Below are 27,974 nucleotides of genomic sequence, written 5' to 3'. Positions count from 1 at the left end.
GCCCCGCCCCCAATCCCCGGCCCCCGCCAACTCCCAGGGTAGCCAGGAGGAGGGCTGCGCTGGGCTTCCCTCCCCGCCCCCCGGGCTCCCCCCCCCCCCCCCCCCCGGGCACACACACAGTTAATCCTCGGCGGCTGCTGTTTGGATAAAATGCGCTGGGAGCGTTCGAGGCTCCGCGGCCACTCACATCTGGCCCGGGTTTGCTCTTTACGCGTCTGTCCCGCTTTCTTCGGTTCTTCCTCTACTTTCGAGAAACCGCGTTTCCGCTTCTGGCCAAAGAGACCTTGTAGCCGAGGAGATCCAGGTGCCGGGGAGCGGCCGGCTGTCCTGCACCCCGACAACTTTCTGCGCCCTCTTCCCGGAGGACTTTTTCCTTCCTGCCTGCTCTCTCCTTCGACAAGTCTGGTCTTCCCCCGACCTGGCGGGGAGGAGGCTCCGCCGCTGGGAGATGCTCTAAGAGAGGCCGCGGGGAGGACGCGGGCGCCCCGCTCGCTCCCGGACGCTGGTGGCTGGAGGTAGGTGGCCTGGCGGACGGGACGTGGCCCTGGCTGGGGTGGGGGGAAGGGGGGGATCCAGTGCTCCTTTTCCTGGCTTCAGCCCGGTCGCGGAGCAGACAGACACCTACATGGGGCGAGGAGCGGGGTGGGAGGGGCCGGAGGGCACTTGCGGCAAAGGGGCAGAAAGACCAGGAGTTGGCGGAGAAGGGCCCGGTGCCGGTTCCTGATACTCCCTTCGGAGCCGAGGTGCCGTGGAGAGCCGTGGCCGTGGTTTCCCTCTGTTCACCAGGGAGCAGGGGGCTTCTGTGGCAGACAGATGCTGTCAGGAATGATTGTTACCCCCCCCCCCGATTTTTGTGGCGTGTTTATCTTGCTTCACTCTTCCCTGGGTGTGAAAGGGAAAGGAGTGATACCCAAGTCACCTCTGCACCTGGTGGGGAGACCCTACCCCAATAGTGCCTGGACTGTCTGAGAGCCAGCCCTGCCTGTGGGCAACTTGGACCCTACACAGAACAGGGAATGCTGGCTTTGGCCCCTGCATCTAATGGCTTTGGTGTTCCTGGAGGGGATCCAGCCTGGACAGGAAAAAATAATGTCCCTCTCGGGGGACCCTCTGGTCTGCCCACACCACTGAATGTGGCCCTGGTCTGGGCCCAGGTCACTGAGCTGCCCTTGAGCCTCTGGACTGTGCATGCCTCTCTGTGCACTACCAAGTACCAAGCATCTCCACGGCACAGGTGTGATCCCCGCCTGTCCTGGGCACCCATGTTGTGTTAGCCTGGGCCCCACCGTGCCGATTCCTGGACAGCTGCTGTGTCTTCCGTGGAACCCCAACGTGCTTTAGGTGCTCACGGGCCCTCCTGCTCCACTTGGGAGGAAGGGAGGAAGCTGCTTCTCTCTGTGACTTGATCCCGTCTCCTCTGTCTCACTTGGTTTCTAAGAATGGAGGCAGTTCGGCACACTTGGAGCTTCCTCTTTCCGAGCTTTGAAAATGGGGAGTGTCCTGAGAAACTGAGTTTTCTCAACCACTAGCTACATCCTGGGTCCCTGGGGGAGGATGTGAGGTCCTCAGAGACGCTGGGCCTTTGCTTTTTATAGTTCAGGGAAGCAGGCGGACAGCCTCACGTGCAAGTTCACAAGTCGAGGCACTTGCCTGTGCGTACTGCAGGGAGAGGCCTGCTGTGGGAAATACGTTCTCCAGGAGGCCCGCTCACTGTCCTTGCCAACTAGAGAGGCAGGAAACACACAGGTGAAGGGAAGGTGGGGGCTGCAGAGGGTTGAGCTGCCCTTTCCGGTCCCCCTTCTCCACTCTCCCTCTTGACCTGAGAGCTGAGGCGGGGCTTAGAGATGACCCAACAACAGTGGCAATATAAATAATGGCAGCCATAGATGTGTGTGTGTGTGTGTGTGTGTGTGTGTGTGTGTGTGTTTCCCACACAGCAAGCAGTGAGCAAATGCTGATTCTCAACAATTCTATCAATGGCACTCTCACCCCTGAAAAGCTCAGAGAGGCTGTGACTTGCCCAGAGGCAGTAGATGGAGGACCTGAGGCCTACATCTCTGTGCCCAGAGAAGGCGTGTGACTTGCTCAAGGATGCACAACTTTCCAAGCCGAAGCTGGAACCCAAGCTTCTCGAGTTTCCAAATTTCCACTTCCCAGCTGCCCACAGAGAAAGTTCCCTGGGGCCAGAAGGACAGCCAGGGTCTGCTTCCCAGGGACTCTAGCCCTAGTCTCTGGCTCTCTCTGTTTTCCTTCTCCCATCTTGAGTCTCTTGGGATGCCAAGGAACATGCTGCTGGTGAGAAGCAGGTCAGGGCCACAGACAAATGTAGGTGCCAGAGGCCTTGGATGGGCCCTCTTCCTGCCAGAGGACACCGCTGCCTGTCTGGGGCAGGGGCAGCCATCCAGTGAGGGACACGCGCACAGGTGGGGGCCGAGAAGGCCGACATGGCCCCAAGAAGGGTGCAGGCAACTCCCTCCTCATTGCTGGGACGTAACCTCCCTATTTAGGGCAACCAGCACAGCATAATTTTTTTGGAACATGCTTCTTTCTGTTATTCTTCCTGGTGCCTCCCGCCCTACCCACCCCCCCCCCGCCCCCCCCCAGCTGTAATTAGCGTGACTCATAAACCAAATATTCTGGCATTGAACTTCACCCATCAAAACAAAGATGAAAAGAATTTTGTAGATACAGTCGTGCTGCTGGGCGTCCTCACCAGACATGAGCTTGCCATTGCGTTTCTGTCTTCAGGGGCCAGATCTTTGCATGAGTCCCTGTTCCTGGATCTCGGGTGGCTGAGGCTCCAGGGCCCTAGGGGAGAGGTGGTGGTGATAGCTTGCAAAGGAAAGGAAGAATAAGAAGTTTCCTTTTTGTTATGGTCCCCACACTCTGCTGACTACTTAAGGTAACTCTGCCTGCCCCATCCACTGGAGAGAGATGTGAGTGTTTTGGAAGCAGCCTCGTCTCCCTGCCCTGAGAGTCCAGAGATCTTAAGTGGGGGTGATAGTCTCCTGGGGCACTTCATCTTGGTGGTGTAACTACCGTGTGGGCAGAGGTTTATTATTTTCTTCCTATTTTTACCTGCTGAAATCTGCCTTCTCGTAAAGTCAAATGAGACAAGGCAGCTCCCTGGACTGGACCCCAGACACCTCCCTGACCCCTCACACAGCACGAGGGAACATCTGCCCACTTGGAGAAGGATTTGGAAAAGGACCATCAAAGCCTGAACAGGTGCTTCCTTCCGTGCTCTAGGGGCAGCCCAGTGAGCTGGTCCCACCGGGCCCAGGATTCAGGATTCTTGGGGCCCCGCCCAGGCATCCTCAGCCTGGCAGGACCAGTTCTGCTCTTAACCACGGACATGCAGAAGCGCAGAAGCGAGCACACTGGCTCTTTTCCTCCTCCCCAAGCCCCGCAGTGAAACTTCTGCCACTGCAGCCTGTGACCTCTGACCCTTGTCTTCCTGCCTCTTGGGGAGGGGCTCGATGCTGTGAGCAGGAGTGGGAGCTCTTGAGCTCACTGGGGGCAGCTTTAGCTCTGGGTCCTCCCTCGTCAAGGTTGCAGCTGAGAGGGGCCTGAGCAGCTGGAGGTGGAAGTGGCGCTCGGACACCGGGAAGCCGCTCATCCTTGCCCACGCTTGCTTCCCAGAATTGGGCTCAAAGCAGGATGGGTGTGGGCAGAAGCGCCAGAGGCCCCCCACTGCCTACCGGGGTGTCCCTGGCCTGCCCAGAGGCCTTTGGAGTCAAACACTGTCCAGCTGTGGGCAGCGCTGGACAGTCCTACTGGGGCCTCCTGTCCCATCCTGCGCCTCCGTGTCCGACCACCTCCCTGCCCGACCACCTCCCTGGCTCCTGTAGGAAGTTTCCTTGAAATGAGATGGGGCAGAGCAGGAGACTGCGGGCAGGAGGCAGGGTGGGAAGGGAGCCCGGGAGAAGAGGCGGACAGGCGGGAAAGAGGCAGGCAGGCGGGGCGGGCAGTGGGGGAGGTGGGGAGCACGCGGACGCCAGGTGCTTGGTGCCTTGTGCTGGGACAGACGTTGCTGCCAGCCGCTGGTGAATCCACACTTGGGGGGAGGCTCCAAACCTTTCGCATCCGTTGCACGCCGTCCCCAAGTGGGGACATCTGGTTACCAGCCGCCCTCTGCCCTGGGGACCCGCGAAGGAAAAGGACCTCTCCTGAGAAGGCTGCCAGCCCTGGTGGAGCTGCGGCCGGATGCAGGCCAGACATCGGCTGGGCTGGGCCCTGCAGCTCTGCTCTGCAGGTTCTGAGGCTGGTGGTCAGGGTGGGGGACTGGGGTGCGCTTGGAAACACTTGGGCCCTTTCTGCTTGTGAAGAGTCTAAAGTGAGTTCTGGTGAGAGATGGGTGGGTCTGGGTGGGGTTTGGGGTGGCCACGGCACTCAGGTCTTCCAGCATTCAGGACATCTACCCCCCACCCCTTAAGGTATAGCTATGAGAGCAAGACCCGTGGTTCTGTAAACTGGCCTGACCTACAAGGAGGAGACCCTGAGAATGGGCCTTGCAGAACAAGCAGAACCAGGCCCGGGCAGCTGGGGCGCTGGGCTGGAGTCTGATGCCTGCCCTTCCCCCTTCTGTTCCATTCTGCTCCTGGTTCCCTCTCTGCAGGGATCTCTCCTGTGGGGCCCCTCCCACACCTGACCCCTTGCAGCCCCCAGGGATGGGCAGACACAGGGCACGCTCACTGCACCCCCTGCAAAGAATGTCACTTCTTTACATCGTTCCCTCCTGCCAGCTGCACTCGGCCTCAGTCCCCTTTGCTTCTGAGCATCAGAGGGCATGGGGGTCAGGGTGGAACCGTTCACCATCCCTGTGAGATGTAGGCTTTCCCCTCCCCTCCCCTGCAGAGCTCACCTATGCACTGTTTTCTCTCTACCCTGCAAAAGCAGTGTCTTCAAAATGCACATTCAGTGGGCCACAACCCCCATGCCTCTTCCATTCTGAGGTGTGAGGGAGGTTCCTGGTGATTCTGTGCCTAAACCCAAAGGAACTGAGCTCCAGTGGTGGATGTTAAGATGCTGGCACCGGGAGATCTTAGCACACTGCTTTGATGAGGACGGTTATCACGGATCCCTGGTGCCCCGCATGGTGCCAGGCATGGAGCAGGCCCTCAGCAATCTGCTGAAGGGATGAATGCAAGGTCTCACCTGGGGGATAAGTTCCTCAGGGCCCGGGGCTGCTGCCGCTGTTCCCACCGTAACCGAGTGAGCTTAGCAGATGGACACCCGCCTGGCAGGCGGGAGTGCCCTCAGGACGGTGGTTTGTCAGGACCAGCCTGTCCTACCTAGCCGGCATCTTTCTGGAGGCCCCCTCGAGGCGAAGTGGCAAGAGCTCTGCTGTCAGACACACCTGGGTCTCACCTGAGCTGCAGCCCCTGCCACGGCAGGGCCTGGGGTGAGTGACTCCCTCCCTCTGAGCCCATTTGTTCTGCTGAGAAATCGAGGTGACTGTAGGGGACAAGTTCAGTAGCCTCCATAAAGCACGTGCCCAGAGCCCGGCAGGCAGCAGGTGCTTAACCAGAGCTTTGTTAGAAGGAATCTCTGATAAATGACGGGGCTGCTCCTGGGCCCATTAACTCACCTGGCTGTTGAGCAGAAGTCCTGATGATGGCCTCAAAGATTTGGCTCCATTTTCTCCTGTTTTGTGGCTTTAGGCAGCTTCCTTCAGTGGCAAGTACACCAGTGACTGGTGTGTCAAAGGCAGGACAAATCCCCTGCTTCTACAAAACGTGTTCTCCCTGGCTGGCCTGATTCTAGCCCCACTTGGGTGCCTTTCCCGGCGTAATCAGTACCCACGGTAACTCCAGGGTTCAGCTGCCCCAGGGGAGGGCCTTATCTTCCTCTTGTTCCACCGTGTCCCTAGAATCCAGCCCTCTTCCCAGTGCGCAGTGGACACTCAACAAACACTTGCGAAAGAACGTGGGACTTCTGGGCTTCCCTGGTGGCGCAGTGGTTAAAAATCTGCCTGCCAACGCAGGGCACACGGGTTCGAGCCCTGGTCCGGGAAGATCCCACATGTCGCAGAGCAACTAAGCCCGTGTGCCACAACTACTGAGCCTGTGCTCTAGAGCCCGAGAGCCACAACTACTGAGCCCGCGTGCCGCAACTACTGAAGCCTGTGCGCCTAGAGCCCGTGCTCCGCAACAAGAGAAGCCACCACAATGAGAAGCCCGCGCACCACAATGAAGAGTAGCCCCCGCTCACCGAAATGAGAGAAAGCCTGCACGCAGTGACGAAGACCCAATGCAGCCAAAAATAAATACATAAAAAATTCTCTAAAAAAAAAAAAAAAAAAAGCACGTGGGACTTCAGCACGAGGGCAGTTTATATCCCCCACAGTCCCGCCTGAGCCACAAACTTGCCACACCATCCTCAAGCCCTGCCCCTGTTCTCCTTTTCTAGGCAGAGACTCAAATTCCCCCGAATAAACAAAATGCTCTCTTAGTTCCGAGGGTGGGGCTTACTTATCATTTGTCTAAGTGGAAAATAATGTGTACTTAATGTGAAAAAATATGTGACGGTTATAGGGGAAAACCCCAGAGACCCCAAAATAAGAAAATGGCAAACATCCGTATTTTCATCACCCAGAGATAATTGCTGTTAGCAGCCAGGTGGGTGGCCTTCAAATCTCTGGGCTAGTGTACGTGCATGTGTGGATATGTTTTTATGTATATATGTTTTCAACCTGCATTTTCACTCACCAGCATTTTACGAACATCTTTCCACGCCAGTAAATATTCGTCTGTTTACAGAGGTCAGTCCTTGGTGCTACCAGCTGAAGTTGCCTCTCCCCCTCCCAGCATCATTTATTTATTTATTTAAATGCCTTTAAACAGAGCGTGTGCTTCTGGGTTCGGAGCAATCTCCACCCCTCCCTGTCACATTACACCCAGCCCATGGCCAATGGCTGAAGGCATTTGAGTTTGCCAGCCTGACCAACCACCTCGTCTTTAGTTTTCCATTGTGTGGCTGCACCATCATTTGTTTGATTAGACTGCTTTTGCAGGACATTGAGGTGTTTTGTAACTTTGGCTGATGGAGGCAATGGGTGGTAAATCTTTTTTTAAAATTAATTAATTATTTTGCATCTCACTCTATTTTTTTTTTTTTTTTTTTTTTTGCGGTTCGCGGGCCTCTCACTGTTGTGGCCTCTCCCGTTGCGGAACACAGGCTCCGGACACGCAGGCACAGAGGCCATGGCTCACGGGCCCAGCCACTCCACGGCATGTGGGATCTTCCCGGACCGGGGCACGAACCCGTATCCCCTACATCGGCAGGCGGACTCTCAACCACTGTGCCATTTTTTAACATCTTTATTGGAGTATAATTGCTTTACAATGGTGTGTTAGTTTCTGCTGTATAACAAAGTGAATCAGCTATATATATACATACATCCCCATATCTCCTCCCTCTTGCGTCTCCCTCCCACCCTCCCTATCCCACCCCTCTAGGTGGTCACAAAGCACTGAGCTGATCTCCCTGTGCAATGCAGCTGCTTCCCACTAGCTATCTATTTTACATTTGGTAGTGTATACATGTCCATGCCACTCTCTCACTTTGTCCCAGCTTACCCTTCCCCCTCCCCATGTCCTCAAGTCCATTCTCTACGTCTAAAAATATGGAACGCCTCATGAATTTGCATGTCATCCTTGCTCAGGGGCCATGCTAATCTTCTCTGTATCGTTCCAGTTTTAGTATATGTGCTGCCGAAGCGAGCGCTTGTAACTCTTTTCGAAGCAGGAGGCTTTCTGAGTGCTGATAAGAGGAGCATTTGAGAAAAAGATGGCTACCTGGTCACATCGGGATACAGCGTTCTGATGACACTTAATGGTGTGACCTGGGAATTCCCTGGCGGTCCAGTGGTTAAGACTTCGCGCTTGCACTGCAGGGGGCATGGGTTCGATCCCTGGTTGGGGAACTAAGATGCTGCATGCTGCGTGGTGTGGCCAAAAATAAATAAATAAATAAAAACAATAGGGTGCCCTGGGTCACTCTCCCCACCTCCCTTCTCCCCCCCACCCCAAACCACCCCCAACCTGAATTAGAGATTTGAACACACTGGCTTGAGTCCTCTTTGGATGATGGCTCTGCTACTTGGGAAGGGCTGAAAGGGACTGTGGAGTTCGGTCAATACTGAAAGTCAGACCCCAGGCACTGGAGACACGTGTGAACTGAGACACATCTCCTGTGTATGAGGACCTCCTGGTCTGTGGGGGGACCAGACAAGGAAGCCAGTCTGTGCTAGATACTGGGGGAGGAAACTTCCTGGAGGAGGTGGCATCAGGCTGGGCTCTGAAGGACACAGCGACGAGGAAGGTGGCCGGAGAAGGAGACAGAGGACAAGACCGTGGTGTGACTTGGGACTTCCGGTGGCTCCAGTTGGCTGGAGTGAAGGATGCACATGCAGGGGTGGGGACAAGGGGTCCAGAGATGAGGCAGGAGGCAGATGGTGAGGCGCAGCGCTTAAATGTTTCCTTTATTTTCATGGAAGCCTTTTGAGCCAAGGGGGGCATTCAGATCTGCAGGTTTGAAAGCTGCCTCTGGCCAGCAGTTTGGAAGGTAGAGGAGAGACGGGGAGACCAGCGCAGGGCGGAGAAAGAAGCAGTGACAGCGCCCGAAGGGAGGGAGAGGAGAGACTTCCAGGGGGCCTGGTTACGGTGCAAGAGAGGCCGAAGTCTGCAGAGCTCGGAGATGCGGGCTGGGGGCCCTGTGTGAACAGCTGTAAGCGCTGAGGAGGAGCAGGGATGGCGGAGGCTGGGGAAGAAGACAGGGAACTAACTGGGGGCTTGAGCATCTTACGACAGAGCGAAGAGGACATGATCTGGAGACAGCTGGCCATCTGGGTCTGGACCAGCGCTGTGCACTAGGACTTTGCGATGATGGAAGTGTCCTCCCAGCTGTGCCGTCCAAGAGGGTAGCCGTTTAAAATGTGCTCGAGTGGCCGAGAATGGAATTTTTCACTATGTTTAGTTGTAAAGAATTTAACTGGCCCCAGAGGCCAGAGGCCAATGATCTGGAGAGTGCAGGCCTACAGCTTGGTGGCCGGGGACGCCTGCCGGGGACAAGGATCAAGGAGCTGTCCACTGAAGCTATCACACAGGAAATGATGGGCGGAAAGTGTTTGGAGTGAGAGGGGCTGAGGGCTGAGGACACGTCTGGAAAACACCTGTCGCTAAGGGGGAGGTTATGGAGGGTAAACACAGGGAGACAGCGTGGGCCGGATTGGGGGCCGGGAGGTGGGCGGTCATCGCCGGCAGGCGCCCTGCAGCCTGCACAGGAGCTGGACATCAGCGATCTCAACCAGAGCAGTCTGGGCTGCAGCAGGCAGTGGCAGGACTGACTGGATGCTGAGCTAAATTGTACTCTTGACTTAGAAGCCGTTAGACGTGGGACAAAGTTCTACCTTTTGCCAAGCTTTCCCCGGAGATGGCTGTAAAATGCGGCAGTGATTTCCAGGCCCTGGAAAACGAAAAACGGTGTGGTGCTTGTAAAAGGGATGGTGCGGTCGGGCCACAGGCCGTGGAATTCCCAGGTTTTTTCCTCCCGCCGTCTTGGGAATGGTCAGCCCCCGAGGGTGTCACCTCTGCGGGGCAGTGGGACGTGGGCCAGGCCACCTGCAGCGCAGGCTCACGGCAAGGCACGAGCTGTCAGTAACTCTTCTCTCTCACACGGTTCTCAAAGCGGGGACCAAGCCTGCCGCCCGAGGCCTCACAGCTGGGAGGTGATCTAAGGACAGGGCTCTAGTCAAGGAAATCTTTGTTTGCACTGGGGAGGCTGGGCTGGCCAGGTGCCCCCGAAGGCCCGCCGCCTGCAGCCCACGTGGTCTCCTTGTTTGCAGGGCCTGGGCAGAAACTTAGGCAGTGTCTTCTCTCAGGTCCAGGTAAGCCTCTCCTGGTCTAGGTGCAGTGAATTGCCTCAGGAGAGGATGGAGGTGTTGCAGGATGGGAGGATGCCTGGCCTCTCTTTCCTTCACTGTTTTATCCCAAGTCAGCACAAAGGAAGCCCTCGTTTATTAATTAGCAAGTAGCCCTGGAAGACTCCATCTCTATTGCTGGCCTTGGGCTTTGGAGGTAACCAAATAAACCCCCAAACCTTAAAAAAAATAAACCCTCGGGGACTTCCCTGGTAGCGCAGTGGTTGGGAGTCCGCCTGCTGACGCAGGGGGCGCAGGTTCCTGCCCCGGTCCGGGAGGATCCCGTGTGCCGCGGAGCGGCTGGGCCTGTGAGCCATGGCCGCTGGGCCTGCGCATCCGGAGCCTGTGCTCTGCAGCAGGAGAGGCCGCAGCAGTGAGAGGCCCGTGTACCGCAAAAAACAAAACAAAACAAAACAAAAGAAATAAACCCTCTTCCTCTAAGCCAGAGGACAGCTCCTTGGAAAAAGGGAAAGGGAGATTCAGCAAGTGAGCTGGGCGCCAGGATCCCCTCATTTTTTGGGAAAGGCACAGCTCACCTCCAGTTGACCAGAGCTCCTCTAATAAAGGATGCACAGCCCCCACTGCTGCTTCCTCTAAGGTTGGGAGGAAGCGGGAGAGGGTCCGAGACTGGCTGGGGCTGCCCCATTACAGAAGGGAAAATTAGATATGAAATGGCTTCCTGGGATTGGTGAACAAATGTCATTTATCAAGTGGAAGCCACTCTACCTCCCTCCTGCCCATCACCAGAGGAGTCTGGTAAGTGGAAAATGAGTGTGATGAATGGCTTCCGGGGAAGGAAAGCAGACGTCACATGTTAGACAGTCCTCATGGTCATCAGGGCCAGAGGGACACCCCAACATGGGGCTTTCTCTTTTTTTTTTTTTTTTTTTTTTTGCGGTACGTGGGCCTCTCACTGTTGTGGCCTCTCCCGCTGAGGAGCACAGGCTCCGGACCCGCAGGCTCAGCGGCCATGGCTCACGGGCCCAGCCGCTCCGTGGCATGTGGGACCCTCCCAGACCAGGGCACGAACCCGTGTCCCCTGCATCGGCAGGCGGACTCCCAACCACCGCGCCACCAGGGAAGCCCGGCTTTCTCTTTTCTGTGCACCCCAGGATCTGAGTCCAGGGAACCTTCTGCAGCAACTGGAAAGCTCTGAGTGTCTCAATGGGAGAATTTCCGCCAGATGTCGAAGCAGAGAGGGGCAGCCCCAGGGCTTCCTTTCTGGTAGAGAAGATACCAGGGAGGGGAGGGTGGCAGGAGCACATGTGCGGAAGGATTGCTGGTGGCTGAGGGATGGTTGATGCTGTGTTGAAACAGGGACTGATTGGATGCTGATCCGTGTTGCCTTCTTGACCTAGAAGACCTTAGGTGTGGGAGACAGTCCTATCTTATGCCAAGCTTCCTTGGGAGAAGCATGTAAAATTTGGGGGTGGTGTCCAGGCGCCAGACAAAGATACTTATTTTGGGTGAATTGAGGTCTGGGACACAGCCAGAGCTCCTGGAAAGCATCAAATGGCACAGAGGAGCAGAGACCTTCAGGAGGTATTAAAGAGGCTTGATGACTGACTCGATGTGGCAGATATGTGAGAGGAAGGCGTCTAAATGACTCCCAGATTTCTGGCCCGCTGTTTGTTCATAGTTCCTACTCCCCCACCCCCCAACTTCATCTTTTTTTTTTTTTTTTTTTTTTTTTGCTGTACGCGGGCCTCTCACTGCTGTGGCCTCTCCCGTCGCGGAGCACAGGCTCCGGACACACAGGCTCCGCGGCCATGGCTCGCGGGCCCAGCCGCTCAGCGGCATGTGGGATCCTCTGGGATCGGGGCATGAACCCGCGTCCCCTGCATCGGCAGGCGGACTCTCAACCACTGCGCCACCAGGGAGGCCCCCAACTTCATCTTAATAGAACAGAGCTGCCCAAAAGAGCTTTCTGCAGTGATTGAAATGTTCTGTGCAGTCCAGTAAGGTAGCTCCCACCTCCCTGTAGCCATTGAGCCCCTGGAATGTGGCTATCGTGACTGAGGAATGGAATTTAGAATGGTCTTTAATTTATTTTAATTTAATTAATTTATTTTTTTGGCCATGCTGTGCAGCATGCGGGATCTCACTTCCCCGACCAGGAATCTAATCCGTGCCCCCTGCAGTGGAAGTATGGAGTCTTAACCACTGGACCACCAAGGAAGTCCCTAGAATGTTCTTTAATTTTAATTGGTTTAAAATGAAATAGCCACAGGTGGCTAGCGGCCACTGCAGTGGACAGCACAGGCCTAGAATGTCACATTTTGAGTCAACATCTGCTGCTCTGCCTTGAGCTGTGATTGTGTACATATCTGTCTCCTTCACTAGACAGTAATCTTTTTTTTTTTTGTGGTACGCGGGCCTCTCACTGTTGTGGCCTCTCCCGTTGCGGAGCACAGGCTCCGGATGCGCAGGCTCCAGACGCGCAGGCTCAGCGGCCATGGCTCCCGGGCCCAGCTGCTCCGCAGCATGTGGGATCTTCCCAGACCAGGGCACAAACCCGTGTCCCCTGCATCGGCAGGCGGACTCTCAACCACTGCGCCACCAGGGAAGCCCTCTTTTTTTGTTTTTAATACTTATTTATTTTTATCTATTTGGCTGCGTCGGATCTTAGTTTTGGCACTCGAGATCTTTGTTGCGGCACATGGGCTTCTCTCTAGTCGCAGTGCGCGGGCTTAGTTGTCCTGTGGGCTTAGTTGTCCTGTGGCATGTGGGATCTTAGTTCCCCGACCAGGGATCGAACCAGCATCCCCTGCATTGGGAAGTGGATCCTTAACCACTGGACCACCAGGGAAGTCCCCATGGATGGTAATCTTGAGGTCAGGGAGTATATTTAATGTGCGGTGGAATCACTGTTTCCCAAGCTCTTACCCGATGCTGTGCAAATCACGGGCATCCAGTAAACCATGCCTGTGTTCAATTTTCTGCTGAGAGGGAATTCCTGAGCTCCATGGGCATTTCGACTTGTCTTCTAAACTCCTTCTAATCCAGGGAGATCCTAGGCTTCTCGCCTCTCAGAACAGCTGGTTACCCGATGAGGATTAAGGAAGAGGGAAAACTAGGTTTATAAAATGCTTTTGTCAAAGGGCACTGGGCGGGGTTGGCAACAAGACAAAAGGCAAACGTGGAGCTTGAGGGCTAGGAGTTCACTGTCAGAACACAGGCATGACACCGTGGAGGTGGGCGGGCCCCGCAGAATGACAGGACCGATTTTAAACGGATATAAGGAAACTTGCACTTGTGTATGAATATCGTCTCCTTAGAGGATTCACCACAGATCCATGTGAGGGCTGGGAGGATAAAAATGATTAACCAGGAAGTGTTCTCAGACTTCCTGCCTTCCTCCGGACCCTGTCATTGACCCAATTCCTCCTTTTCCCCTCCCACCTACTGTAGAGGGGGATTCTTCCTTGCTGGGGGAGGTTAAGATGCAGGGAGATGGGGAGGGTTGACAAGAGGGGAGGGGAGGAGCTGCATGTCCTGAAGGGAGTGGGTGGGAGATAAAGAGGTTCATGGAATTGCTATGGAATTTGGAACATGAATGTCTTCGCAGGATTTGGGGTAGGCAAGTCCAGTTCTGAGTCATGTTGGAATTAACCTCAGATGTCTTGACCGCAAGGCAGCCAGGAGACTGGACCACTCGGGTCCAGATTCACAAGGGTTACACACCACTGGCCAAGGAGTCCTGGGGGCTGCTCCCCAGACCTGCCTCACTGAGCACAGCACGTTCTTTGAGTCACCTTTCTGGGGGCATACCTCCCCCCTTGCAGGGCACTTCGTTTCACTGGAAATTGCTAAAGAGGGCTGGAACCAAGTTTGGTTAGATGTTGGCCAATACTGTTTTTGCCCAAAAGTGAGTAAAATGATCATAATGTCATGATGTTGACTTTGCTGTGGGACTTAGGAAAAGGGTTCTGAAGATAGCTTTGAAGAGGGAAAGCTTTCAATCTGGGTTTGCTTTGACCCCAAAGAGGAGGTCCTTGAGGAGAACCACCAGCCTCTGCTGCCCTCACACAGTCCTCCTGGCACCTCCGACTCTTTGCTGGGTCATCACGCCACCTCACCTCAGGGATATCATCACCCCTGCACCGGCTGCATCCTGGTCCCCATCTCTTCTATCTAGGTACAGAAAATCCCTTTTCCAGACTTAGAAAGAAACGTACCAACGTGCAAAAGTGTACTTCCATTGAGGGTAGAGGGCTGATTCTCAGCTGGGAGGATTTCTGCCTCTCAGGGGATATGTGGCAAAGTCTGGAGATGTTTTTGATTTTCACAACTGGGGGTGGGGCTGTGCTGATGGAATCTAGTGGGTGGAGTCCAGAGATGCTGCTAAACATCCTACAATGCACAGGACAGCCTCCCACGACAAAGGCTGATCCAGCCCAAATGTCAATGGTGCCGAGGCTGAGGAACCCTGGGGACAAAAGAGTCCAAGATAGCTCTGTACTTTCTTTTGCTGTTATTTTCCAGCTTTTCCCAAATGAATATATATTACTTTCGATTCAGGAAAAAAATATGTTTGAAGAAAGGAAAACCTCTTTTCCTTTCAAGTGATGCAAGCTTGTCATTGAAAAGGAAAAAGAGAGTAATTATCAAGGCGCCAAGGAGAAACAGAGGAAATACAGAAATAGGGCAATAAACAAATTTGGAGAATTCAATCTGACAAATATTTGTTGAGTTCAGGGTGCTGCAGGATGCTTGGTGGGTCCAAGATGAACAAGACCGTATCCCAAGCCCAGAGGAGGTCACAGGTCTGCTGTGCAGAATCTTCTAGGCCAAGAAAAACTCTGCAGAATGAGACAATATGAGAAATGCAAGCAAAAAAGAGCAGGGAGAGTTTGTTCCAGTTGAGGGTCTGGGAGGCCTTCAGAAGGAATATGAAGCACCTGAGTTGGGTCTTGGGTAGGATTTTTTTTTTTTTTTTTTGGCTGCGTTGGGTCTTTGTTGCTGCGTGCGGGCTTTCTCTAGTTGAGGAGAGCAGGGGCTACTCTTGTTGCGGTGGCTTCTTTTGTTGTGGAGCACACGCCCTAGAGTGGGCGGGCTTCAGTAGTTGTGGTGCATGGGCTTAGTTGCTCCGTGGCATGTGGGATCTTCCTGGACCAGGGATTGAACCCGTGTCCCCTGCACTGGCAGGCGGATTCTTAACCACTGCGCTACCAGGGAGGTCCCTTGGGTAGGATTTTGATGTGATCTGAGGGCAGCCTGTTGAATTCAAATCCAGCCCCCATGGCTTAAAAAGTGGGCAGCCTTAGGCTAATCGACTTCTCATCACGGTTTCTTCATTAGTGAATTCAGTATAATAATGAATGAATATTGTCTCCTTAAAAGATTCACCGCAGGTCCATACAAGACCTGTGATGGGGTAAAAACGATTAATGAGGAAGTGTTCTCGGAAGGAACCCTAACCTTTAGGGTTGTAAGGATGAGTGGAAATGATGCAGGGATGCCCAGCACTGGGCCTGGGGCAGTTGTCAGTCCTGTTAGCCTGGTTATTAGCAGAAGAGAAGAGGACAAAAGGTGCTCCTGGCCAGGGGAGAAGGATGGGGGCAGGTGGGCAGGTGCCACCTGGGGGTGTGGCTGGAACCTGGTGCTCAAACTGTGGTGCCTTGGCAACACCTGGGGGCTTTTGGAAAATGTCTGTCCCAGATCTGCCAAATCAGAATCTGCATTTTCACAAGGTTTCCCAGGTGATGTGTACGTATGTTGCAGTACGTGAAGCAGGGAGCTTGAACACGGGATGAGGGGTGCTGGGCAATGCAGGCGAAGTGTGGGAGCTGACTGGGGATGGTGGTGCCCACCCTGGCAAGGAGCCTGGAGAAATGATAGATGGGTAGAGGGGGCGAGGAGAGAGGGAGAGATTCTTTTAATATGTATTTTATAAATTACATTTACATGTACAAATTTTCTTTGCCAAGTGGAGGGGAGGTAGTGGACATTTTGAGGAGGGGGGCTGGTCCAAGCAGTCTCTCTGTCATTTGGAAGGTCTCTGGGTCCTGACCCTTGGCAGGTAGAGAATGTGGAGGTGGGGGCCCAGCTAATCCACTGCAGGGGATGGGGGTTGTGCAGAGAATTGAAGAGCGGGCAGAAGTGTGGGTTCAGGGGGTGGGCGGATTCCTGGGGAGGCCAGGCTTCCTGGCTCAAAGTCTCATAGCACATCTCTGAGGATCCATCGGGAGAGCCTCGGCTCTGGTTCCTGGTCCTCGGCCTCCCCCAGGTTCTCCTGACTTGGCACGGGGCTCCAGCAGCGAGGGCGGCCAGAGCATTCTGCCTTCAGAGCTAAAACAGCGAGCCTACTAACACGCAGAATAAAGAATAAAGCCAAAGAGTCGACCCCGCGGAGAGGGTCGTGCCCTCACTGGCTGCGAGGCCTCTGAGCCATGGAGTTGAAGGAGGTCCATGGTGGCCCGAGATGTGTGAAAGGAGCATTCATCTGGGTAGACGATTACCGACAAAAACAGAAATCCGTCTCAGTATTTTAGTTTTCCTTAGACATGAAAGAGGAATTAAAGACAAATCAGACAGGACCTTCTGAGGCTGTTCCCTTGCTTTGATGCTTTGCCCCTCCCCATGATGCCTGGTTCCCGGCCCCAGCCCAGCTGCAGGGTGGAGGCGTTCTTACTCCCCTGGCCTCAGTTCTTTCACTGTGCAGGCCAGGGGGTCCAATTAGGTGTCCTTGTCAGCCCCTTTGGTGTTAAAATTGTATGATTCAGTGAACAAAATGGGCTGGGATTGACCACCGTCGCCCCCTCCGTGATGGGGAGGTTTCCCAGCCACCAGAAACAGTCGAGGCACGTGTGACTTCTGAATCCACACACCAGAAACGGCTGAGGCACGCGCGTAAATCCCACAGCTGGGGTTAGCCAGGGTGATACCTCTGACGGTGAGAAACCGGTGGGATGTTTTGTCTGTTTTAAGCCCAAGCACTGCCCCCTAGTGGGCTCACTGGGAACCCCCAGTGGACAGCTCTTTCTGGAAGGACTATCTCAATCCTGGACAAAGAGGATCCGGTCTAGAGCTTTTTGGAGAGACATGGGGCTGGCTTCGATGACAATAAATGCCCTCTGCGGCTGGGCGCCCCCCGCCCAACATCAGATGCTCGAGGACACGCTCTTGTGCCCCCTGGTGGTCAGAGAGCGACGTGTCAGCACCTGCCTGCCCACCGGGCCCCACAGTGCAGGCTGGGGCAAAGTCCCTGGACAGTGGACCCCCCAGATTCATTCGGGATTTTGCTCATTGTCCTAACAGGGCCGAGACACGATCATCTGCAGAGCTCAGGGTTGAGGGGCCCCCTTCCTGGGAGGCGTGGGGGGCCAGGCAGAGCCATGCTCAGCGGCAGCATGTGGCCTGGTGCTCCAACGCCAGCCTGGCCCCAGGGCGTGTGCGTGAGGGTGTGCAAGTCTGTGCGTATAAGTCTGTGAGTGTGCTGAGAGTGTGAATGCCTGGTGTGGGCATGCATGTGTGCATGTGAGTGTATGTACATGCACGTGAGTGCACCAGAGTACACGTGAGTGTGTTGAGTGTGCAAGTGTAAACACAAGAGAGTGTGGGTCTGAGTGTGTAAGTGTACTGAGTGTCTTGAGTGTGTACAGAGTGTATTTGTGTATGAGTGTGTGTTGAGTGTGTGAGAATGGGTGTGAGTATGTGAGGGCACGTGTATACGTGTATGAATGTGCACCGGGGTTTGTGAGTATGTATGTTGAGCTTGTGTGAGTGTGTGTGTGTGTGTGAGTGTGAGTGTGTGATCGCCGTCCCAGGAAGAGCGGCAGCTGAAGCACTTAGTGGGTCAGCTTAGTGGGTCGGGCAAGCACTGCAGGCTTGTTTCCCTGCAGGGCCCTTCCAACCCATGTCCTCCCCGTGTGTCTCCCCAGCAGGGCTCAGCGGGAAGATGGGCCCCCGTGGGCTGGGACTCACGCTGGCGTGCTGCCTGCTGCTGGCCTTCGCCTGTGGCCCGGTGCTGGGCCGCGTGCCCCGTGGGCAGCATGAACAGCAGCAGCAGCAGGGGACCAGGGAGCCACCGCTGGACCATGCTGAGAGGTGAGGCTGTGCGGTGTGGATGCAGGAGCGCTGGCTCAGCAGCGGGGATGAGCCTGGGGTTCAGGTGCCCCAGGGGGCTCGATGGCAGCTAGAGGGGAAGGAGCAGAGGCCAAGGCTGAGGAGCCGGTGCTGGGGGACAGAGGCGCCATTTCTCCTGTCAGTGACCCGGGCTTGTTATCTGAAACTGCGGACAGTAACCCAGCCTCATTCCAACCCCAGAGGAATGTGGGTCTGCGTGAGGTTCTGCAGCCACATCCTTAAAAGAAGAACACACCAAAACCCCAACCCCCAGCTCTCGGTTTCTTTGCATCCTTGCCTGTCCTTTGAGAATACCTTCTAGGGTTCTAAGTATCACCTGGAAGTAGGAGACAGGGATGATGCTGGGCTGAGAGCTGATCTCCATCACCCTGATGTCTGGTCACATTGCAAGATGGGGGATGGTGGCTGAAGACTGGCACAAGAAGTGGTGGCTTTCCTTGAAAAGTTATGAATTTCTTGCAAATGGCACTGTCTTCATATATATGACCTTCGATGATATATAGACTCCAGGCTATTTGGGATATTTTGTAGGGATACATAAAATGCTTAGGATTACTCATGAAAATGTCATTCATCAAACGTGAGGTCCTAGACACCTGATGCTGACTTTGAGTTTCTTTATCACTTTGAGCTTTGGGCTGACTTGATACCTGAGGCTTCGGGCTATCTTGGAGTACAATGGAATTGCATAGGATTTGGGGCAAAGTAACATCATTCTTCTTCTTTGTCTTTTCTTCTCCTTCTCCTCTTCTTCCTCCTTCTTTTCATTCAACAAACATTGATTGAGGGCCGTTATTGGTCTGGCCATCCTCTAGGCACTGGGGACACACATGTGAATGACACAGTCACTGGCCTCCAGGAACTCCAAGGCTATGGGGGGACAGACACACACGATCCAGTTCAGTGTGTCCACAGTGTGGACGTGCGGGGTGGGGGAGGGGGTTGGGGAAGGCTAGGAGGAGGAGCGGCTGGGTCTTGAAGGACACCTGAGGAGCATCCCAGGCGCAGGAGGGGAAAGCTGCCTGGCAGCCAGGATGGCACATGTGAAGTGTGGCCATTCCAGTGTCTGGCAGTGTAAGGGCTGGTAGGTCGTTTGGGTAGGGAGGTTGGATGCCGGAGGGTGGAGGATGGGAGGGAAGATGAGCCTGGTGGGAAAGGGTCTCTCTGGAACTTCATCTATAGGGGAGTCATGGAGAGGTTTAAATTTCATGGTGTCCTAGAAAGAATGCTGGAGGGTAGCAGAACAGAGGATGAATTGGCAAGGGAGAGATGAATTCCAGGAGGACATTCAGAACAGCAGTGATCCCTAGAGGTGAGGGGAGCCAAGGGCCCAGCTCCTGGAGGTACTTTGATGGTGGGGTGGGCTGACTCCTCAGGACTCCATGATCCTCAGAATGGATTGGTGAGGCCAGAGAAGCATCTGCAGTGAGGCTGAGGGTTCCATGCTGGGCGACTGGTGATGCTGCTGCTGCTGTGAACAGGGTTTGGAAAGAGAAGATTCTAGGGATGAGCAGCAGTGATGGGCCATCAGTTTGGGACACGTCTCATGTGGGGCTTGTTGAATCTCTAAATGGAGACTTCTGGTGAGAGGTGGGCGGGGGTCCATCTGGGAGACTAGGGCTTGTAGGTGGCTGAGTTTAGGGTGTATAGACCCATTTCCTGGATTGTCTGTGGTCTGAATATGGGGGCAGAGTGAGACAAAGAGCTGACCCTTCAAGAGGGACTGCGCCACCTCCAAGATGGTCGTGTCACAGCCAAAGAGCTGCAAGCAGATAGCGCGGTGCAGTGCAGTGTGACGCCTTGGGGTAGCAGCATGGCGCTGTCGCTGCCCCTGCCCCCGCCCCCCAGGAGCAGATCTGGTTGAGCCCTCTCATTTGCAAACGAGTCAGCTTAACATAGCGTCTTCTGGAATCCTAGATACACGAAGGGGATGTCCAGTCACTCCACTGGCACGTCACGTGCCAGGTTTCTCCCACGTGGCCTCTATCTTGCGAAGCTTCTCACATTATTGCCGCTTTTGTTATCGTCGTTTCCACGACTGTCATTGCTGTCAAAAGAGGGCAGGGGGCTCTTTCTGAACCTTCACTAAAAGCCTCAGAATTTGCCAAGAGCCAACGCAGTCTCTGTGGAGGGAAAATTAACACAGCCTCACACATCCAGGTGAGAGAAGGCGAGACAGGTACCCTGGGCCCTCTGGTGGCAGAAGAGAGAAGAGTTCTTGGCTCTGAGAGCTCTTGGCTTTCACGGTGATGTCTTTACTCTCCCTTAGGGAGGAAGAAAAGCATGAAAAATACAGCTCCAGGCCGGAAGAGGAGCCTCCCGCATCCGGGTGCTTTCGCTGCTGTGACCCTGGTACTCCCATGTACCAGGCCATGCCGGTGCCACAGATCAACATCACCATCCTGAAAGGTCAGGCACAGAGACCAGCAGGGGGGACCATCCCCTGGGGAGGGGGCACTGCTCTGTCCTGATTGGAGGGCAGGGCAGAAGACGGAGTTAGGGAGGAGTGGGCAGGAGCAGAATGGCTCCCTCAGGGCACCGAGCAGAGGCATGCTGTCATCTAGGGGGGGAGAAGGAAATGCCGTTCCTGAGGCTCTGGCCCCTTTCCAAGAGGAGGGGTTGGGGAGGGATCCACAGGGGAAGGAGCCTCAGGGCCGCTTGGGGTCTCACCCCACCTGCCTTTGCGCCGCAAGCCTCAGATTCACGGTCCCGTGAGCAGCAGATAATCTTGCACAGTCTGGGACGGTTGAATCGGGAAGCCAAGCGGCCCGGGTCCCAGATCCTCAGGCCCAGCCCCTGCGTCTGTAGGTCATTTGTTCGGAGGGCGCCGTGGGCCCAGCTGCTGCTCCTGTTGCTTTTGGATAAAGCCATATGTTCCCTTTTCTTCGCCAGGACTTTCAAGAAGGAAAAAAAAAAAAGATTGCTTCCGGATGAAAATAGAATAATCCTTGAGGTTGCTTGACGCCACGTGTTTTCCTGTCCCATTTAGGTGAGAAGGGCGACCGAGGAGATCGGGGCGTGCAAGGCAAATATGGCAAAACAGGCTCCATGGGTGCCAGGGGCCATGCGGGACCCAAAGGGCAGAAAGGGTCCATGGGGGCCCCCGGGGACCGGTGCAAAAACCACTACGCTGCCTTTTCGGTGGGCCGGAAGAAGCCCCTGCACAGCAACGACTACTACCAGACGGTGATTTTCGACACGGAGTTCGTGAACCTCTACGGCCACTTCAACATGTTCACGGGAAAATTCTACTGCTATGTGCCCGGCATCTACTTCTTCAGCCTCAATGTGCACACCTGGAACCAGAAGGAGACATACCTGCACATCATGAAGAACGGGGAGGAGGTGGTGATCCTGTACGCCCAGGTGAGCGACCGCAGCATCATGCAGAGCCAGAGCCTGATGCTGGAGCTTCAGGACCAAGACGAGGTGTGGGTGCGCCTCTTCAAGGGCGAGCGCGAGAACGCCATCTTCAGCGATGAATTTGACACCTACATCACCTTCAGTGGCTACCTGGTCAAGCCCGCCACCGAGCCCTAGCCGCCCGCTAGGGCTAACCTCCATCGCCACAGGCTAACCTCCCGTTGTCCCCGTGCCCCGCCCTGCTCCACCAGACCCCGTCCCCGACCCGGGTTTCCCCGGCCCACACCTCCCCAGCTTTGGCATTCGACATGACGCCCCTCGTGGGAGTGGGAAGCAACATCGGCTGTGTGGTCCCAGGCCTTGCCGTGTCCGCACATGAAATCACCAGGCGGGTGCCTGCGAGAGCTCCCCTCTGTGTGCACGTCCTTGAGTGACCCCTGCACGCGTGCCACGACACGCCAGGGTGTCCCAGAGTAAGCCACCCTTGCTCCCATTGCTGGGAATAATTAAGCCAATTCTAAAGGTTGTGAAAGGAGCAAAGTAAACCATGGAAAAGAAAGAGAGGCATTATTATTTTTGCCTTTCTGCCAGCCTCGCTGGCTCCAGGCAGGAGGGCTGTCTCCCCTCGAGGCTGCCGGAGACTTCCTGTAAGAGAAGATCTAAAGTGGATGCCAAGGGTGACAGGGGAAGGGGGTGGGGGGCGTGGGGACCGGAAAACCATGTCTGGCTTAATATTTTAGGCCACGTAGGAACCTTCTTGGGGGACAGCTGGACTGACGTCCACATCCCATGGACATTCCTGTGGCCTTGCCCGAGGGCTCAGCTGGTCTTTCTGAGCCACAACGGCGAGGGGGTTCAAACTGGGCAGCAAGGGTCAGCTCCTCAGAGGGACAGCCAAGCCCTCGGCCGTGGCCTCTGCGTCGGTGAGCAGACTGCTTGCCGGAACCCGCAGGCTCCTGGCAGCAGATGGCCCCTGGCAGCCCAGCTCAGTACAACCCAGCAGAGCCGTGCATCCTGGTATGGCTCTGCCCGCTCCCCCGCCCCACCCTTGCGTCCTGGACGGGGCCCCCACGCCTGTCACACTGGCATTGGCTTTCTGTCCCTCCTCTCCAACGGGTTAGCTGTGGAAGGACCTAGGGCCTTTGATTTTGCAGCAGCTGTCATGGCTACACAACTTGTTCAATAGACCCTCCTCACCCACCGTCTCAGAGTCCTGCTTCCCAGAGATTTCACCATTCAGCGCCCCAGCACCCTCCCCTGGGGCCTCTTTGACCAGCAGCCTAAGACCAATGCAGGAGGGGGCTTTCCTGGGCCCCAGAGCAGGGGAGAGCTGGAAGGGACTGGAAAGCTCCCCCTCCTGTCTCAGGAGCTCCTGCATGGCTCAGCGTCTGAGAGGGGAGAGAGGGCACGTCCCAACCACCGGGGTCAGAACCTCTGCTCTGAGGGGGGTTGGGGGGATGCCTACAGTGGGGCGCTGCCTGGATTGGTGCTCCGGCCCGTGGCTGACTTTGGCCCGGCAGCCCTTCCCCACTTCTCTGCATCAACGCCCAGGGCCAGGGTCACCCTGCCTGCTTGGGCCCTAAGCCCCTACGGGAGCCTTCCTTCCCACTGCCTTCCTGCTAAGCCCTGATATTGACCGATCCCTCTGCCCACCCTGAGCCTGGCCATTGGGTCTGGGGTCTACACATCCTTCCCTCTGAAGGACTTCTGCTGGTCAGACTTTAAAAACTGTGTATTTGTGTGGGTGAGCTGGGGAGCAGGGCGCCCGCCTCCTGCTTTATGCTGCCCCAGTGCTCTTCCAGGAAACATTAAACTTGGAATTGTGTGTTTCAGCATCGTGGCCTCCTCAGTTTGGGTGTTGAACCAAATCCTCCTCCTTTCTATCCACCCCACCCCACTGCCGGAACCCCGCCTACTGCCTGTTGGAGGCCTGGGGGCCCTCAGCTTGGTACCTGGGGACATTGGTACCCAGCAGGCACAGGCTGGGCCTTGAACTGCCTCATTCGTCACAGGAATGCATTTCACAGTTGGACATGGCCCCTTTGGACGCCCTGTAGGGGAGGAGCCTTCCTTGCTTCTTCTGGCTTCCGATGGCCCCAGGTGTTCCATGGCTTGTGGCTGCATTACTCTAATCCCTGCCTATCTCTGTATTCATGTGGCCTTCTTTCCTGGATCTCTAAATCTCCCCCTCCCTTCTTTCCCAGTTGTTGGAATTAGGGCCCACCCCAAATCCAGGATGATCTCCTCTCAGGATCCTTGACTTTATCACATCTGCAAAGACCCTATTTCCAAGTAAGGTTACATTCACGGTTAGCAGAGGTCAGGACCTGGACCAATCTTTTGGCCCATGGATGGACACAATTCAACCCACTACAGCAACTTGCAGGCTTGAATACACCCACCAACAGCCCCCTTTATGACCAAGCGGTGAAGAGCAGATGTTTCTTCTTGTCTCCATCGTTGGCCAACTGGGTTAGTGGCCAGGGCCCTTATCAGACTGCCAGCAGGCAGTGCAGAAGCTGCCTTGGTCCAGCAGGCTGACAAACAGCTGCTGTCCTCCCTTTGCCTGGTTCTGGGGTGAGCCGGTGCGGCCGTGCTCGGCCTTGCGCTGGGGCCAGACCGGAGCAGGAGGACACTGCAATCCCGCTCCCTGCAGGGCAAAGATTGGGCCTCACCATCCTGCAGCTGAGGCCACCGGGCAGAGGATGCAGCTGGGAACGGGGGCTGAGTGCATTTCCCAAAGGTGCATGGAAAGAATGAATCAGCTTCATCCAGGTGCCCACTGCGCGCCCTCTCTCCAGGGACAGTCACGTGGCGTGGAGCATGTATCACCTGTCCCACTGCCGGCCAAGCCAGCATGCAAGAGGAGGCAGCCTTTGCTCTGGAGCCCACCCAGTCCCCTTTCAGGGTCCCTCACTCTTTAATCTCTTCCACACCCAATCTTCCACTCCCTTCCTGCTGACATTTCCACTCTGCTCTTTCTTGCTCCTGCTTTGTGCTAGCCCAGGTGCTAGGTGCTGGGGGCACAATGACAAATAAGACATGGTACTTGCCATGTCTAGAGGACTTTTCTAGGACTTTAACTGCAGTGTGACATGGATGCCACCTTCTCAGGAGAACAGCACGCGTGGCCCCTAGTTATCTGCTCCACCTGACCCCTGGCCAAAGCAGTCTACCTTGCATTGGCTCCTTTCCCCATGTCCTGACCCTGGCTATTGAGGAATCGGCTAACCATCCCGGGAAAAGTTCTGATAAACTCAGCTGCAATACAAATATTTGTGTTTTAGCAAAAGGACTTAGAAATGGCTGATGACTCAGCCAAAGGAAAGAACTGCTTATGTTAGAGCTTTCAGGAGTCTTTGTAGCCAGGGCCGGGAGCAGTGAGGAGGGCACGCCCAATCCCATGGGGTGTGTGTGTGTGTGCGCGCACGCACGCGCGTGCTCAAAGATAATTTTCTGTGGGGCTCACTACAGGAACACAATGGCATGGTGGCAAAGCTAGTTTTATTGGGCCACAGTAATGAGACTGGGATAAAATGAGAGTTTCTTGCCCAAATCATGAAAAAACCAGAAGGTTACAGAAAATAATAAATAAAACAAGATGCCTCCATATGCAAAAGAGTAGTCTCTCTACCTCATACCATATACAAACATTAACTCAAAATGGATCAATAACCTAAATAGAAGAGCTAAAGTAATAGCCTTAGGAGAAGAAAGCTTAGGTGTAAAACATCATGACCTTGTATTAGGCAATAGTTTCCTACATATGACACCAGAAACACAAGTAACACAAGGAAATTGGACATCATAAACATTTAAAATTTTCTTCATTAGGGACTTCCCTGGCTGTGCAATGGTTAAGACTCCACGCTTCCACTGCTGGGGGCATGGGTTTGGTTCCTGGTCGGGGAACTAGGATCCCGTATGCCACACAGCGTTCCAAAAAAATAATAAAATAAAATAAAAATAAAAATAAATAAAAAATGTTGCATCAAAGGACACTGTTAAGAAAGTGAAAAAACAACACAGAATGGAAGAAAATATTTGCAAATTGTATCTGATAAGGGACTTGTATCTAGAATATATAAAGAACTCTTGCAAACAAATAATAAATGACAAATAACCCAGTTAAAAATGGCAAAGTGTCTCAATAAACATTTCTCTAAAGAAGATAAATGACCAGGAAGCACATGAAAAGATGCTCAACATCATTAGCTCCCAGGGAAATGCAAGTCAAAACCACAGGGAGCTACAACCTCACAACCAATAGGATGGTTGTAATCAAAATGACAAAAGTTGGCAAGAATGTAAAGAAATTGGGACCCTTGTACACTGCTGGCAGGAACGTAAAATGGTGCAGCTGCTTTGGAAAATGGTCTGGCACTTCCTCAAACTGTTAAACATAGAGTTACAGATAACCCAGTCATTCCACTCCTGCGTATGTAACCCAAAAAAATGAAAATATATGTCTACACACAAACTTGTGGATGAATGTTCTTAGCAGCATTACTTGTAATAAACAAAAAAGTGGAAACAACCCAAATGTCCATCAGTGGATGAATGGATGCATAAAATGTGGCATATCCATTCAATGGAATATTACTCAGCCATAAAAAGGAATAAAGCACTGATACAGGCTACAACATGGATGAACCTCAAAAACATTTTGCTGAGTGAAAGAAGCCAGTCATGAAAGACCACATATTGTATGATTCCATTTATATGAAATTCCAGAATAGGCAACTCCATAGAGAGAGAAAGTAGGTTAGCGGTTTCCAGGGGCTGGCGGGGGGTAGGGGGAGTGACTGCTGACTGGTATGAAATTTCTTTTTGTAGTGATGAAAATGTCCTAACATAGATAGCAGTTGTAGTTGCACAACTCTGACTATACTAAAAACAAATGAGTTGCACAATTTAAATGGGTGAATTGAATGGTATATAAATCATATTTTCAATAAAGTAGTTATAAAAAGCAAATAAAACACACACACAGGGCTTCCCTGGTGGCGCAGTGGTTGAGAGTCCGCCTGCCGATGCAGGGGACACGGGTTCGTGCCCTGGTCCGGGAAGATCCCACATGCCGCGGAGCAGCTGGGCCTGTGAGCCATGGCCCCTGAGCCTGCGCGTACGGAGCCTGTGCTCCACAAGGGGAGAGGCCACAACAGTGAGAGGCCTGCGTACTGCAAAAAAATATAAAATAAAACACACACACACACACACACACACACACACACACACACACACACACACACACACACACACACACACCCAGAATGCCTTGCCCTCTTCTGTTGAGCTGCAGAGCCAGTCTCATTACCCCAGGATTGACTTAGCATGGGGCTAGGGTCCAGGGTCCAATGAGGTGGGATGGGAGGGTCAGGGTTAGTTCTTCCAAGAGCATTAATGAACAAACATTTTGGAATCAAATGATGGATGAGATCACGCAAACACAGGAGGCTGACTCAGGTGCCAAGTGAAGCATTCCAGAAGGAACAGCTAATTGAGGACCATGCCTTTCTCTCTGAAGTCCCCACACAGCTGGAGTAGGGACTAGAAAGGCAAAGTGACCTCAAATGCCCCTACCTCAACTGGCCCTGGTAACCAGCTCCTCCCAGGGCACAGCCCTTTTCTCCTTAGGTAGATGACCAGGCGAGGACAAGAAATTTCTACCTTAGAGATTTCACAAGTAAGATTAGAAGTCCACACACTCTAGATAATTTGAAAACATCCCTGCCTAAAGACAGAGAAACTGTTCCAGCTGTTCAATTGAGATAGCCACTAAGTTAGTTGTCCATTCAGTTGAGAGCCTACCTACTAAAAATATCCAACAAGTATGTATTAAATACTTACCATGTGGGGGAAAAACTCACAGCAGAATTATCACAATCAAAAATTAAAATAATGATGCTGCTACATTTGAGGAGATAAAAGACAAGATTGAGAACTGTGGCAAAGAACTTGAAACTAATGAGAAAAAGAGCCACATGGAAACTCTAGAAGTGGAAAATAAAACGAGTGAAATGAAGAACTCAGTGGATGAGTATGCCAGCATATTATACAGAGCTGAAGAGAAAAATCAGTGAATTAGAAGATAAACCTGAAGAAAATATCCAGTAAGAAGCATGGAGAGACAAAAGAAGCAAAGGACAGAATAGAGGCGATATCAGGAGACACTGAGAAAGACCTCCTTGACATCTAGGCTCAGAAGTCACACCACAGCCACTTTGACCATATTCCAGTGGTCAGCCCAGAGAAGGGATGGGTAAAAGGCTCTATCTTTGGTTGGGAGGAGACAAAAAGAATTTGCAGCCATGTCTAATCCATCAGAGATGCCACTTACAAAATGTCATTTGCCTCGGAGTAAATCTAACAGTAGATGTGTAAGACCTCTACATAGAGAACAAAATATTATTAAGAAAAAAAAATCTAAATCTATGGACGGTATGTTGGTTCTTGCCCTCTCAGAGGCAGATGCCAAGACAGGATTGGAGATACATGAGATTTGTAATTATAAAAGGATATAACTCAGGAACAGCCAGATGGGAGAGAGGCATAGGGGAAAGTATGTGGGGAGGGCCTGGGAGCTTCCATGCTCTTTTGG

General features: G+C 53.8%; 1 protein-coding gene and 1 non-coding gene across 4 annotated transcripts; one reads left to right on the top strand and one right to left on the bottom strand.

The window, feature by feature from the left end:
* Positions 1-111: 111 nt before the first annotated feature.
* On the top strand, positions 112-23,205 carry C1QTNF1 (C1q and TNF related 1). Of its 3 annotated transcripts, none has more exons than XM_060081860.1 (4): positions 426-515; positions 17,809-17,971; positions 20,280-20,419; positions 21,000-23,205. In XM_060081860.1, the coding sequence occupies exons 2-4, from the start codon at positions 17,823-17,825 to the stop codon at positions 21,548-21,550; spliced, it is 840 nt and encodes a 279-aa protein (XP_059937843.1). In that variant the 5' UTR covers positions 426-515; positions 17,809-17,822; the 3' UTR covers positions 21,551-23,205. The 3 variants fall into 3 exon arrangements, with proteins under 3 accessions (XP_059937841.1, XP_059937843.1, XP_059937842.1); XM_060081859.1 differs by having other exon boundaries at positions 17,806-17,971; XM_060081858.1 differs by lacking the exon at positions 17,809-17,971 and having other exon boundaries at positions 112-515.
* On the bottom strand, positions 7,622-7,728 carry LOC132479414 (U6 spliceosomal RNA). Its single transcript, XR_009530530.1, has one exon. It is a non-coding gene; the product is annotated as a U6 spliceosomal RNA (small nuclear RNA).
* Positions 23,206-27,974: the final 4,769 nt, after the last annotated feature.

This window comes from Mesoplodon densirostris, chromosome 18 (genome assembly GCF_025265405.1).
Source record: "Mesoplodon densirostris isolate mMesDen1 chromosome 18, mMesDen1 primary haplotype, whole genome shotgun sequence".
NCBI classification, from domain to species: domain Eukaryota; kingdom Metazoa; phylum Chordata; class Mammalia; order Artiodactyla; family Ziphiidae; genus Mesoplodon; species Mesoplodon densirostris.
The sequence above is the reverse complement of the archived record's forward strand: the minus strand, read 5'-3'. Positions and strand labels throughout refer to the sequence as shown.

Excerpts from the sequence above, each read along its gene's own strand:
- C1QTNF1 (XM_060081858.1), top strand. The coding sequence starts at position 151 with ATGCGCTGGGAGCGTTCGAGGCTCCGCGGCCACTCACATCTGGCCCGG. Across the intron at positions 516-20,279 it reads CCGGACGCTGGTGGCTGGAG|GGAGGAAGAAAAGCATGAAA; the intron begins GTAGGTGGCCTG and ends ACTCTCCCTTAG. Across the intron at positions 20,420-20,999 it reads CAACATCACCATCCTGAAAG|GTGAGAAGGGCGACCGAGGA; the intron begins GTCAGGCACAGA and ends TGTCCCATTTAG.